This window comes from Festucalex cinctus, chromosome 2 (genome assembly GCF_051991245.1).
Source record: "Festucalex cinctus isolate MCC-2025b chromosome 2, RoL_Fcin_1.0, whole genome shotgun sequence".
Classification (NCBI taxonomy): domain Eukaryota; kingdom Metazoa; phylum Chordata; class Actinopteri; order Syngnathiformes; family Syngnathidae; genus Festucalex; species Festucalex cinctus.
In genome coordinates, this window is record NC_135412.1 from 37,332,089 (window position 1) to 37,346,534 (window position 14,446).

Below are 14,446 nucleotides of genomic sequence, written 5' to 3' on the forward strand. Positions count from 1 at the left end.
AACACCGACTCACCTTGACTGTGGTCTGCTTCAAACAGCTCTTTTTAAGCTACTTCATGCTGCAGCTTCAGATGAGCAATGCTTTTATAGCACCTTTTGAAATACTGCAAACTAAACAGTTTTTCCTCTCTGTGAGTGTAAAGGCCTTTATGTCAATCCCACGTTTGAAGTCCCAGCCGTTGGGGATCGTCTGGGGGGCGTTTTCGGCTGTTTCAACACATTGAAACAGCGTTGGAACGTTGTGACATTTGATCACTCTGATTGGCTGTTAAGGCCTAGATAGAATAATCTGACGTCGGCCAAATGTGACTGACAGCTACCCCCTGTGGCATCCCCATGCCATTGGTGTATCTAGGCCTTTAGCTAGCGAATCAGCACACGGGGCAAGAATGAGAAGTAACAAATGCGGAAAAATAGTAGATGTAACTGGATATACCAGTTTACATTTACTTTTGTTACACAATATTCTGTAAAGAGCCTGAGGGTAGACGTCGGTCACATTCAGCTGATGGATTGGTCTATAGAGGCCTTTACTTTATACATCAAGGATGCCATGAGCCATGTAACAGAATACGGAGAACTTGGATTGTTTCAAAGTAAAACCAGATGAAAACTAATGGCACCTAGATTGTAAAGATATTTAAACTTCAAAGTGGAATGACCTAGCCATCAAATCGTAACATTGTTGGTTTCATAAAAAGAGGCTTATGTTTCTAATTAGTGGAGCGAAGAGGTGCTTAGCTCATACACTGATTCTGGCGGCCCCCAGGATTAGAGCTGTGCTATCAAATGCAGCAGTCATCAGTGTTTTCATGTTCCTCACACCTCACAAGACAAGCTACTGGATATGGACACTTCAGGGGGCCCAGGGGTAGTTTCGAAGGTGTCGCACACATGCGCGGAAGTCTCCCGAGCCCTTGAATATCGTGCACGCATTAATGTGTCCCCCGTGCTTACAGGCTGGCAGCCCAGTGGTCGCCGTGGTAACTCATCATTAGGTGATTAATGGGGCTGTGACGAGGCTGCGGTTTAATCAAGCCCGGTGTTTGCGAGCAAGCCGACAACAGGAGCAGCTGCCCTGTCAGTTGGTGTCTGCTCACAAAGTGACAGCACCCGCTGCTTAGTAGCATGGTCGTCACCAAACACCTCTCGTGTGTTTGGATGTGTGTGTGTTAGTGTCTGTGTGTGTTTCACATTTCACAAGTCCTACTGTAAATGCTTGTTTCCTCACAGACCGCCATTCCAGTCTCTCCTTTGCTATCACAGCCATGGTAACATGGGCTGCCTTCTCCCGCATGGGAATATAATGGCTATTTCCTGTTAATTTGTTGATGTAAGGTTAGCGAGGGCAACACAGGCGTCAAGTGTTGAGCTTGCTTTCAGTTGTACAGTAGCAAGAGTTGTGCACACAGCAGGCTTCTTCAACTCTGCCCACTTGGAGGTTTTCATTATGCTCCCCAAAAGGATGTTTTTGGAATAGCTGAAAACGGCCCATTTCCCTACCCACTAGATTGCTGCGTTCTTCCCTCCGGACCTGTCATTTGACATTAACACAGTGGTGGCTGTGGCAAAGGGCTTGGATTGAGGAACAGTCCAGTAAGCCAGAGTACACACACATACACAGCAAACACGATTCGGTCCGGTGTCATTACAGATGGTTTGCAGAGAAGCTGGCCAGCAAACTGTCAGTGAGCTTCATGCTGTTCGCTCCCGTGCTCTTTAGACTGAAAAGCCCCCCTGACACGTTTATTGGCTGCTGGCCTCATCCTCCATGTTTTGTTTTAGTTATTCAGCTATGACCTCCATTTATATTGTCTTCTGACTTTGTTTTCGAACTCCTTTTACTGTGTACACATCGTAATGTCTTGTTGAGAGATGGCAAATGTTTTAGCAGGAAGTTAGAAGGTTCTGCCTGCTTGATAAAGCTGCTCTCACAAGTGTTAATGATTGCGGATGCTGCTGCCAACAATTACTGTTGCTCGCCTCCCCAGCCGCCTGCCCTCTTGGAGCAATCTTGTATTGCTCATGCACAAACTATTAACTTCTGCCCAGCAAAGATGATGCTCACTCTTGGTTTTTTTTTTCTCTCTCTTTTCCTCCCCAGCTTTTCTGAAACACTGGGGTTGTTGGTGTGGCCAAATTTTCCCTGGATTTGACTAGTAAATTCAGAAGACTGAAGCCCAGGCTCACAGTCTACCTTTCACGGAGGCCCAGCCGTGAGAGGACTGAGGAAGGCACGTGGCGGATCATGACGGCTGACAAAGAAAAGGAGCGGGAAAAAGAACGGGACAGAGACAGAGATCGGGACAGGGACAAGCGGGAGTCCGGCAAGTCCCGCCGGCAAGACGGGGAACGGGGTGAGGGCGAGAGCTCCAGGCCCAGGCGCAGTTGCACGCTGGAGGGTGGCGCCAAGAACTATGCAGAGAGCGAACACAGCGAGGATGAGGACAACGACAACGGCAGCACAGGTGGAGGTAGTGGCACGGCCGAGGATGCCGGCAAGAAGGGCAAGAAGAAGATGCCCAAGAAGAAGTCACGCTACGAGCGCACAGAAAACGGAGAAATCACGTCCTTCATCACGGAAGACGATGTTGTTTACAGACCAGGAGGTAAGTCCTTGTCCTGTCTAATCTAATTATCAGCGGGGGGCGCAGCATATTGGCATGGCCGTTGACTAAATGTAGCAAGCCCACTCAGTCTGAATTCATTGAACTCCCATTATAAAGATCATCTGAAACAACCTGAGTAACAAAGCATTTTGGTTTCTTTTTATCCTTCATTGTTGTTGATACACTTGGTTTGGAAATGAAAACTAATAAATCTGTGCCCTTTACAATTTGCTACTTACAGATTGTAACTACTACCTCAGGCTAAAGGCCAGTGCATCATGCAATCAATTCCAAGTTGACCCACTCTGTGCTTTGTCTCAGGCTGAGTCAATAAAGCAAAGTGGAACTTCAATAGATGTGATCGCGACGGCCGCGTCCACAATAATGACTTTATACAAACATCGAGTTCACTGGAAAGTATGCTTATACTTCCCGGACCAGAAAATGTTTTAATGTTTAGGTCTTTGCAGTATTGAATGGATTGGGCAAAATCACAAACCTTTGAATTGAATTACTCCTTTCAATGGACAGTGTGGAGAATTTTTTTATTTTTCAATGTTTATGTTAAAAATTATTCATTTCAAAAATATGCAAAAAAATGTTCTAACACACCAACATACATTTAAAAAAAACAAACATAACTAGAGCTGCGAGCAGCTATAAAGGGCCCTCGCAGCCCGGGCCACGTTATGGTCCTTGCACGTTGGGGCACTTGCACGTTAGGGTACTGGCACGTTGGGGTACTGGCATATTGGAAGCAAAATTTCTTTGAAAATGGCATAATAAACGTTTACATGTAGAATATTTTTTTTGCCAGTGTGTGTCAAGCTCAACGGGTTTTGGTGATTGTTAAGACCTGCAAAAATCAGCGTCCTTTTTTATTTTTAGGCAATGAGTTGCCCTGATTGGTATTTTTTGTAAAAGTGTATATATACATCATCGCTCGTTGTACTCATTGCACAATGTTACTTTTATTGTCCAAAGGGGCAATCAAAAATGAATAAAACAAAATGGAAACGTACATACGTTTGGATCGGTGTGAAGCCAGTGAACATTTTGAGTGGTGGAAACAAAAAGAATATTCATAAATGACTTAGTTATCACACTTAGAATGAGTTTACATTTTTTGTACAAAATACCGTATGTGGGGTATTATTTTTTTTTTATGCCTCAAGGGCTAGGTGGCGCTGCATATATAACTGAATGTTGTCATAGAGATAGCTTCAGGCCTTGACGATAAACATACATGTCAAGTTTGGGATTTTTTGGAGCATGTACCGGGGAGTTATTAAGCATATCCTTTTTCAGTGCGAAACACAAATTTTGATGCCCCGCCTTCATCATATAGTATTTCGAAAGGCCAATATTTTTCCCCCTGTCGTTGGCTCAGGTCTTGACATGGTCCAGGTCAAGTCTTAACTCAGTCAGATGAAACGTGTAGGAGAAGTGGGCAAAAGTCTGCCCCCTGTGAATGTGCAAAAATCGTCAAAAATGGGACATTCAAAAATTCGTAGCTCACTTCCTGTTCATTTTAGCATATGGGTCCAAGAGACTTTTTTGTAGGTCTTGGGCTCCCTCATACACCTAAAAATATTCGTCGTTCTTGCTTAAACGTACAACCGGGGCTGCTTCGTTAAAAACTTCTAGGGGGCGCTATTGAGTCATTTTTGTAAAAATAGCACAATCAACAATAAAATATTGCTCATTTTACCAGGCCAGATGTGTGTGCCAAGTTTCATGAGTTTCTGTGCATGTTTAGACCCTCAAAACTGGCGTTGTTTTCTTGGCGAACAGCGCTTAGCCACACCCACAGCAATTCGCGAAAACTCACAAACTTCGTGTTGTGACATCATGAAGGCCGAAACCCTCATCTGAGCAAATATTAGGTAGGTCCAGTTAACGTGTTTGGAGAAAAACGTAGAAAAAAATTCGTAAGAAAAAAAATTGCCACTAGGTGGCGCTATTAGTTAGATGAAATATAAGTCAGTAGATGTCTTTAGGGATGGACTCTCATCAAATGTGTGAAATTTTGAGAAGATAGGATCATCTCGGTCAAGTTAATGCAGCTTTTATTTTCACGAAAAATCTTTAGACTTTGCGTCACTGTAGCGGCCACGCCCTTTCGCGAAAAGTTACAATATTCGGTGTGGGGCATGATCAACATCTTAAGGCTTTTCTGACCAATTTTCAAATGGATCCCTTCAACAAGCTCAGCACAGTAGCTAAAAACGTAAAGTATGACATTTATTGTAACCACTAGGTGGCGCTATATGTATAACTGAATTTTATCATATAGATGTTTTCAGGCCGTGACTATTACGTTGCCTGAGAAGTTTGAGATTTTTTGGAGCTTGAACATGGTAGTTATTAAGCATTTGCTCTTTCTGGACAATTGAAATTTTAAAGGCAATATTTGATGATCCGCCCCCGTCATATAGTATTTCGAAAAGGCAAGATGTTTTGCCCAGCTGTTCTCTCAGGTCTTGAGATGATAAATGCCAAGTTTGAAGTCAATTGGATGAAAAATGTTTGCAAAGGGGGAAAAAGCATGACCACAGTGAATGTGCCAAATTAGGCCAAAATTGGACATTAAAAAATTCATAGCTCACTTCCTGTACATTTTAGCTACATGGTCCCAATTGACTTTTTGTGCGTCTCGGGGTGCTACACGTGCCTGCCAATTTTCGTTGCTCTAGCTCAAACGTGCCGGGCTTAGTTTTTATTTTTTCTACGCTAGGGGGCGCTATAGAGTCGCGTTGTTATAACGACTTCATAATATCACATTTTTCGCCGGACCTGAGGAGTGTGCAAAGTTCGGTGAGTTTTTGTGAATATTTAGGTACCCAAAATCGCGATTGTTTGCGGAGAATAAAGAAGAAGAAGAAGAAGAATTTTTACAAAAACAATAAGGACCTCGCAGCGGTCGCTGCTCGGGCCCTAAATATATATATACATATGTGTGTGTGTATATATATATATATATATATATATATATATATATATATATATATATATATATATATAATCGTAGGTCTAGTAATTGGTAATCATATTACACTTATATTATGCCTCACCTTATAGAAGGCTGACATGGTTATAGTTTGCCGCTAGGCCTGTCACGATAATTACTATATCGACTTGCTCGAACAAAAAATGGGCACAATAGTTTTTGCTTTCGGACTCGATAAATGTAATTTATAAGCATGATTGTTACATACATCATCATCGTTCGCTCACACTGCTTCGTTGCCTCTTCTGTCAGCCGGCTTGCCGTTGTGCGAGCTGAGATACATACACACACTCAAGCATGCACACGCGCTCACACATAAGCACTGAGGGTAGAGCGGCTTATGAAATCCATTTCAACAGTTTTGGTTCGCATGTGTCCCATCGGGTCTTCATAAGCACATGCAACTCTTTCTCATTTTATGAGACACAGCAGCAGCGCTAATAATAGCCAATGCTAGCTGCACATCGGCTAACAGCTATAGTCTATGGTGCTCTTATTTTTCATTGCCTGTTTATGCGAACTTTTGTTCCACACACCAAGAACTACAAGAATTTGGCGACCAGCCGGCCTGTTGTGATCTGTTTCGAGTGCCAGAATTGACAGTAGACCAGCATTTCAGAGACAGTGTCTAACCCTCTGATGCTGGCGCATTGAGGAAGCTTACAGCTTGCTAAATCGCTATACGTATACTGGGGTTGTCACAAGAACCGATACTTCGGTGCCAAGTCGATGCCAAGATTCTGAAAATGTGACGGTACTGCCTTTTCTACAATACCCCAAGTATCGTTGGTATAGAGGCGGCATATCTGGCCACATCTTTTGTGTTGTTTTGGGGATTTTTTATTTATTTATTTTTAAATCCTACACGCACTCACTCACACAATCTTACATCATGTAAACTGTTTTGGGGGTTGGATATGAGTGCTTATCTGGCAACCCACCTAACGTTTAATGACGTCACGTGACTACCCTCCCGCTTCGACAATAACAAGGAAGTAGAGTAACATGCATGCAACATGGAAGTAGCCCGCTCATCTGCGTCGTCTTCAACTGCAGCGGCCCCTCAATTAGTTGAGAAGAAAAACACTAAAAGTCACGTATGGAAGTACTTTGGATTTGAGGTTGATGCGCAGGGATTGAAATGCCGAAACAGTTTCCAGACGAAAGGGGAACCACATCCAACTTAGCGAAACATGGACATCCAGACTTGTACAAAGAATTCAAGGCAAGTGCATTTGAATTCCCGTGTTATCGTTGTTGTCCATATCTAAACTGATAACGTTAGTATGATGACCCCACACTAAATGAGCGAGGTAACGTTAGCGTTATGTTCAGCCTCGTCTGTCCCGCATAATAAAGTTAGGAAATTTTGCCTGGCAGCGAATTTACTGAATCACCTAAAGTAACATTAAACAATCCTGAAATAATATATCAAACGTTATTCGATATTTTGTTGGTTTGCGTGTGTGACTGCGTGTGCGCGCGTGTCTGTGAGCGTGTGAGGCTATGTGCTGCAACTGGTTGGTAAATAAGCAGCACAGTATGAGATTTTTATTTTTTAATGCTACATTCACTGTGATGCATTTTTCATTTTACAGTATTTTAATGTTTAGTACTTATTGTTTGTTTGTTTGTTTGTTTAATTATTGAACATATAAACATAACATATAAACATAAACAAGTAGCAAATAAAAACATTAAAGAAGGAACTCATAGCAATTATTTGTGGTTTACATGTCCAAAGGGAGTAGGAAGAAGTTAAAAACTTATCTAGTCCTACTCCTTATTCTTTGTATCTTTTAACTTATTTCATTATTAAATACAGTAAATTAACACATTACAATAAAACAAAATGTGTAATACTACTCATGTAGGCAATTTCACTTTAACATACGTACAATTGTCAGTAGCATATGTACATGAATTTCTTAGGCATACACAAAAATAATAATACATCCTCATACTCACATATACAATTTTCATTACACTCATAATGGTACATCGAAAAAAAATAACATTTCTGCAATTGTACTAGCTCATGTCTGATTTAAATAATGCTCTTGAACTTTGCTTTGAAACATTTTTTTAAACTCAACAATTGACTTGCATCTTTTCAAGTCATTACCAAAATGATTCCACAAATGAACACCTCTTACAGAAACACACATTTGCTTAATATTTGTTCTTATTTTGATTTTTTTGTAGACACTTCTTCCCCTTATGTCATAAGGACTCTCTCTAATTTCAAATGGCTTCTGAATACTATGGCAGACTAGATTGTTGTAAGCTTTTATACATTATTTGTGCTATTACTGTACTTAGCTAGTACATACACAGTATTTTAATTTAATGCTTTAAAGGTACATGCCAATTGTTCTGTTTCAGCACACAGTATCATTGTTTGTTGTTCACTTCTAATAAAGGAGTGAATGTTGAAGTACATGGAATGTATTGCTTATTTTCTATTTTTACCATGGTATCGCGAATCGTGGAATTTCAGTGGTATCGGCATCGACTACTAAATTTCTGGTATCGTGACATCCCTAACGTAAACACATCACATACATTATTATATAAGATGTATTCATTTGGGTTTTTATTTTAGGTGAGTATTGATTAGATCAGCTGGAAATAACTATATGCCAAGCTACCTATTTTCCATTACAATAATTTAATGTGTAACTACCAGACAGAAATATAAACAAGTATGAATACTGCACTAAAATATGATCTTGTCTACTGTGTTTTGTTACAAATGTTATTACATACATTTCAAAATGATGTATGTTTTCGTTTATTTATGTATTTGCTTTTTAACACTCTGTTGTGTGTGTTGCTGTTAGTTCATGTTCTGTTTGCTGTTTTACTTCCATGTGTCTGTGAATGCATCATGCAGCTTGTGGTTAGGGAGCGGGGAGCGCGAGCAATGATGAAAGTGAGGCGACAGTTGGAGACATGTTGCCCGTGTCGGTACCTTCGTCGAATGCTGTTATTATTCTCTTTTGGCGCCGGCTATTGCCAACAGTAGCCATTTGTGTCTTTACGATAAATAACCAACCAGTGTTTGCCTTCATCGTGCTTCAGAGATGTTACAGCTCTAAAATCATCACTCTATTAGTGCCATTTAAAAAAAAAAAGAAGAAAAAAAAGAACATTTGTTATCATGACAGGCCTACCGCTATCTTTCTGCTACGGGTACCCAAAGGTGAAGAACTGAGCTAATGCAGTAATTTGGTGGTAGGCTTGCAAAGTGTGGTCTCTCTGAACGACTGTAGTGCTTCAAAGTGCATGCACTTCGAACTTTGGTCGTTACATTCTATTAGTTCACCACTAGATGGCACACATTTCTACACACCGTCCCCTTAATGTTCCTGGTCAGGGAGTTAGTCGTACTTTTTTTGTTGAATGTTTTAAGACGGCCAGTCGCCAGTGTGCATCTAATTTCCCTTCTGCTGAAAATGTCCTATCTGTTGTGCCTTTCCATGTATTTAACAGCAAGCTAAAGGTCAAATAGTGGAGTGATTGTTTATTCAACAGATAAAGGAACTTGAGGCTGTTACAGTCCTCTATCACATTACCAAACAATCACGCAATTCTTCCTTTTTTTCCCCATCAGCCACAAGACTGACGACAAGTTAATGCTGTAAAACAGCCTGCCCCAACTGTTAGCTAAATGATTTCTCTTGAATAAAGATCCTTAAACCAGCAGACTCACTGAAACCAAACTTGCCTATTGCTCCCTTTTCTCGTCTCTCTGCACAGACTCCACTGAAGCCTTTTTTCCATGTTTAATAGACAAAGCACCAAGGCTTTGTCTCATAATTCAACCATGCGGATGGTGGGGGGTGGGTGAGGGGGATTGACAAAAAAAAAAACACGTAAGCAGTCACTCACATCAATGAAACATTGAAAAGGCACATAAACAAAGTCGAGCGTCTCAGTGGATTAGCCCTGCCGAATATTTATATTTCCACATCTGAGCGAACAGTGGAGCCGTTGCCCGCTTGATGGGGAATATTTATGTTTCCTGTCTTCTTCTTCAATTAGCTTGACAGGTCGAGAGTTGCCTGGTTGTCACAACCTTGCCCCCCTCCCCTCCCCTGGCTCTTCCACACTCTAGTTGCTAGGCTGTCTTCGATTAGGGATGAGCCGCAACACTAGTATGCAATTTACCACCTATTGTCAGCACAGAAGATCTTCCACCTCAGTAACTGACCTCCTGCTGTCTCCTTTGCTTATTGTTCAAGTGATAAGCTCAGTGTGTGAGTGCACTGTGTGTTTTCCTTCTCCTGCTTGCTAGCAGCCTTCTTGCAATCAGATTTGATGTGCGCAGCTTAGGCAGGCACAAAGCCTGCGATGGATTATGCTTTACTAAATGTTAAATCCCTTTATAGCCGTCTAGTGACACACAATATGTAAAACTGACCACCCTGGGTGAGGGATTTGCACAGCCTCCTACTGGGGGAGAGGAGCTGAGATGAGGGGAACAAAATAGAAACCACTGTACATGAAACAACCCCGAATCGTGTTTTAATTGCTTCTTATCGTTGGACCTACATTAACTACTCATTTCTGTCATCACATAAGGTGAGCTTGTATTGAAATAGTCTTCACAGTTCGAATCTCCAGCCACCCGCACAGCTTAGCCTCTCTATCCCTCTGAGATGGGTTCAGGCAGCTTAAAGCTGCCTGGATGTAAAAGGGTGGAAGGAGATGTGCAATCGGCTGCTAGGTAGTCGTACAGCTAACAACAACTTTGCTGCAGAGATGAAGGTGTGCATGTGCTTTTGTCCTGTGTTGGCTGTATGCTTGGCCAGTGGGCAGAACAAGTCCCATCCACAGCAAGCAGACAGGCCAAATCAATCTGTGTTCTGCGGCTTAGCCTTCTCCTATAGGCACCTCCAGAGCCACCCCCGCAAAACTCAGTTTATTGATCCTCTCTCTGGAGATTATATAGACAGCCATGAGGGAGATTAGTGGTACAGTAATACACAGAGGCACACAAGTGCAAAAAACAAAAAAACAAGCAAAAAAATAAATAAAAAATGGACACACTAAGCTGGTGCCCAGTTGTGAAAATTCACAAGTACACATCACATAGTGCAGACCAGTGGTTCTTAACCTTGCTGGAGGTACTGAACCCCATCGGTTTCCTATGCATTTGCCGATACAGAACCCTTCTTTATTTATTTATTTAGTTTTTTAAATATATATGTATATGTTTTTATCAAATTCAAGATACTGGTATATGGTTTACTGGTAACAAAATTGAAAAGGGAGAGTAGCCTTTTCATGGAATCTGGCACACCTTGAATTCAGAAAGTGTTGTGTTCTTGTTTTCCTCATCTTCATGCAGCTTCAGGAAATGTTCATTGCTTTGCTTGTTAGGTAGTTTAGCTGGACAAGAATTGTTAATTTGGCATTGCAAATTATGCAGTTAGGGTGCGGACTGTCGTCGGTCAGCTCAACTATGCATTATAGAGCACTTTAAAACAACCACCGCTGTGTTCTTAAGATGGAATGCAGGGGCAGCAGATACAATCAAAACAGCAGAGGCCCCAGAAGTGAACCCTGTGGAACACCATACGTTTCGTTATCCAGTATATGTGAATTTGTGTTGCACATTTTTGTCTGACCACTTTTTTTTTTTTTTTTTTGCTTGTATGAAAGACCACTGGTGTAGACATTGCATTTTAAAAAAAATTATTTTAAACAATCACACTGGTCCTGCCCTATCTGACAAACACACTCCTGCTGTGGTGTCATACAGGAAAACCACACTGCTCCCTTCTCTTCAGCAGAACTGTGTTTGGCGCTGCAGGTGGCAGGGCGCCATAGCATGCCTCCTTCCTTCCGAACGCAATCGATGCCTTTTGGCCGCTCTCTTTAAAATGGCGAGAGCTAATGGATACCACCTGCCCTCCCCATCTCACACTGCACTTCTTCCTCCTCTTTATGTCGCACAACATGGCTGCCACAGCGGTGATAGGTGGGTTTACTTTGGCTCGGGTAAAGACAATAATTGATTTAATTTAGCAAATTCCCCTCAGAGAGAGGGAGATTACTGTAGTGACAGCTCCTTATAAAGTGTGCGTGTGTATGTGTGAGTGAGATTGCAGGCTCACCAGTAGAAAAAACACCTTGTGTGTGCAACGGTTGCTGAGGCGAGTTGTTCATGTGGACAGCTGGCGCTCTTTGCCGCAACTGCCACAGAACTCCGGAGTGTCTGTGTGTGTGTGTGTCACTCTGTGTGTCATGTGCACACACATGAAGCTGTGCAGCATTAGTATTTTTGACAAACAGTGCTGTAGAACCAGGCTTTCCTACCACCCTTGTCTCCCTTATACTCAGCAGCAACTGTTGGCAGTAGCACAGAGCATGTGCCAACTATGATTTTCTTCGATTAGGAATAGGAAGGACTTGTGTGAGTGGTATAGTTTTTGTATCAAGTCATGTGCTGTAATTGATCAACATCATCGTAACCACTGAATTTAACAGTGTAGTTGAAAAAAAATCTGTTCTGAAATATGTATTGGAATACCTAAAATGTTTGTAAATGAATTGTAACGCATTTCACATACAATAACAATAACGGCGTTTTCAAATATGGGGAAAAGAACGGAGTTAGTTTAACCAGCGTTATTCCCAACACTGGTTGTTACCAATTAGGTGGAATTGGACAATTTCTCATGGCACACTAGACAGTATCTCAGTGCACAGTGGTTGAGAAACACTGTCCTAAACAATCAACAAAATACTGTATCTGCATTTAAATCCCGATTATGGATTCCTCTTGAAGAGCCAGAATAGTGTGGTTAAGTATGTGAAGGGCTGCGTTTTCATTAGCCAGGACACCATTGGGGCTTAGCGCCAGACACGCACAGCACATTTCGAGTCAAGCTGTTGATCAGTTCGCTTTTTTTTTTTTTTTTTTTCCAAGTCAGGCTAACAAGGGGACAAGCCCTTCAAGTCATCTTGTATTGAAACACAACAGTGGGTATCTTGTCCCTAAACTGCATAGATGTATTATTTAAATCCTTGTCTTCTCCCGGACGTCTCCCCATGCTGGAGACTCTGGGGATAGAGCTTTTTAGTGAAATTCAACCACCTGCCGCCTGTTAAATGAGAAAGCGTGGGTTTGCTGAGCGGAAAAGGGGGAGGTGGGTGTCAAAGAGCCTCTGTTCTCCCTTAGGAGCTCAGTCAGCTGTAAGCCTGCCCTGTTGCAAGGGGGCTGGCAGTTTGGCCTGCTAGGTATTTCCCACTGCTTTTCCAGTCAGAACAAGGAAGAACTGTTGGGCAGGTGCTAAGGGAGAGAGAAAAAGGAGAGTTGAGGAATCAAGTGTCTGTGCACCTCCAGGCCTTCATTACCTGTCAGGCCACCCCACTGGGATAACCCAGCAGGAAGTGGCATAAGGCAGAAATGCAGTTTATAAACACATCCTTTTTACTGGCTTTCTGTCCAAACTAAATATTTGTCAAGGGAACAAAAACATGCTTGATGTAGATTGCAGATTTGGATTCATAGTGTTGCTGACAACCACAAATCAGCAAGGATGTTATTTTTTATTTTATTTTTTTTATTTTATTTCCCCCCCCCCCATGTTTGCCCTTGGACACCACTTAATTTACGATAAAGAAGCACGACAACAAGATTGGATCACCCATATTATAGACTACTAAAACAATGACAGACACTATTCTCCTTAATAAGATGGTGTGCTCTAAATTCATCTTGAGGCTGTTATTTTCTCTACGCTTGCCTTCATGCCAAGCCTTTCATAAATTACATTTATATGCAGTCAATATTCGGTTTACAATCAATGAGAGACATTATATTCATGTCGTTTACCACACTAAATAAAGTAGTTGGTTTCCTCCTCGCTCCAGAAGTGTGGTTCTTTGCCGAGTCGTTATGTTTGTTTACCTCTGCTTTCAGTATTTCCGGTGGCCTGCGTGCCAGAAGAACGAACTGATATGCATGTATATATATATATATATATATATATATATATATATATATATATATATATATATCCCACTCGCTAAACGAGCCTCTGCGGCATTTTCACGTAATTGTCTGTCTCTATGGCGAATATGCCACAGTGTGCATCTCTACACACATATATATATAAATATATATATATATGTATATGTGTGTGTGTGTGTATATATATATATATATATATATATATATATATATGTGTGTAGAGATGCACACTGTGGCATATTCGCCATAGAGACAGACAATTACGTGAAAATGCCGCAGAGGCTCGTTTAGCGAGTGGGATGGCGCCACACAAGTCATTCATGTACTACAAAGACTAAGATTCTTTGTGAATAGGAATAAGTGATGTAAAGTGTCTGATTGGAGCTTTCACTTTACTGATAATAAGAACCAGGAAACTGCATATTTCCAGTTGAACTGTTTACTGGATGCCGGAAAGATCGAGTACATAGCTGTGGAGCCTTTTCTGCTAGTGCGGGAGAAATAATCTAATCTGTTCAAAATGGTCTCTACTCTTATACTGTCTTGTGGGTGGTTCTGCCTATCCCATGTGAAAATGTGTGACCTGATGGTCTTAACTGGTTTTAACTGGATAAATGCGTGCCAATAGATAGAAAGACGCCACGCTAGGACAGATCACAGCGACACAATGGCTTAGCTCAGGGTTGGACATTAGTTGGCAGACGTTTATTCCATTTATTTTCAGATTTACTTTTGTCCCACGTGCAAATTTGATGTGTCATTGTCGTGTAATTTTCCATGCAGCATTAGTTGAAAATTTCTCATTTTAATTGGGTGTGTTAACACTTAACAGGCTTGGTT

At 41.5% G+C, this 14,446-nt stretch overlaps 1 protein-coding gene across 6 annotated transcripts in view; it reads left to right on the forward strand.

Annotated features, from left to right (window-relative positions):
* rerea (arginine-glutamic acid dipeptide (RE) repeats a) overlaps positions 1 to 14,446 on the forward strand; it is a 193,806-nt gene that overhangs the window by 104,049 nt on the left and 75,311 nt on the right. For all 6 annotated transcript variants that reach the window (XM_077514959.1, XM_077514961.1, XM_077514963.1 and 3 more), the window contains one exon: positions 2,105 to 2,609. In XM_077514959.1, coding sequence (XP_077371085.1) covers positions 2,249 to 2,609 — 361 coding nt within the window. In that variant the 5' untranslated portion in view covers positions 2,105 to 2,248. The remainder of the gene's footprint in view (positions 1 to 2,104; positions 2,610 to 14,446) is intronic.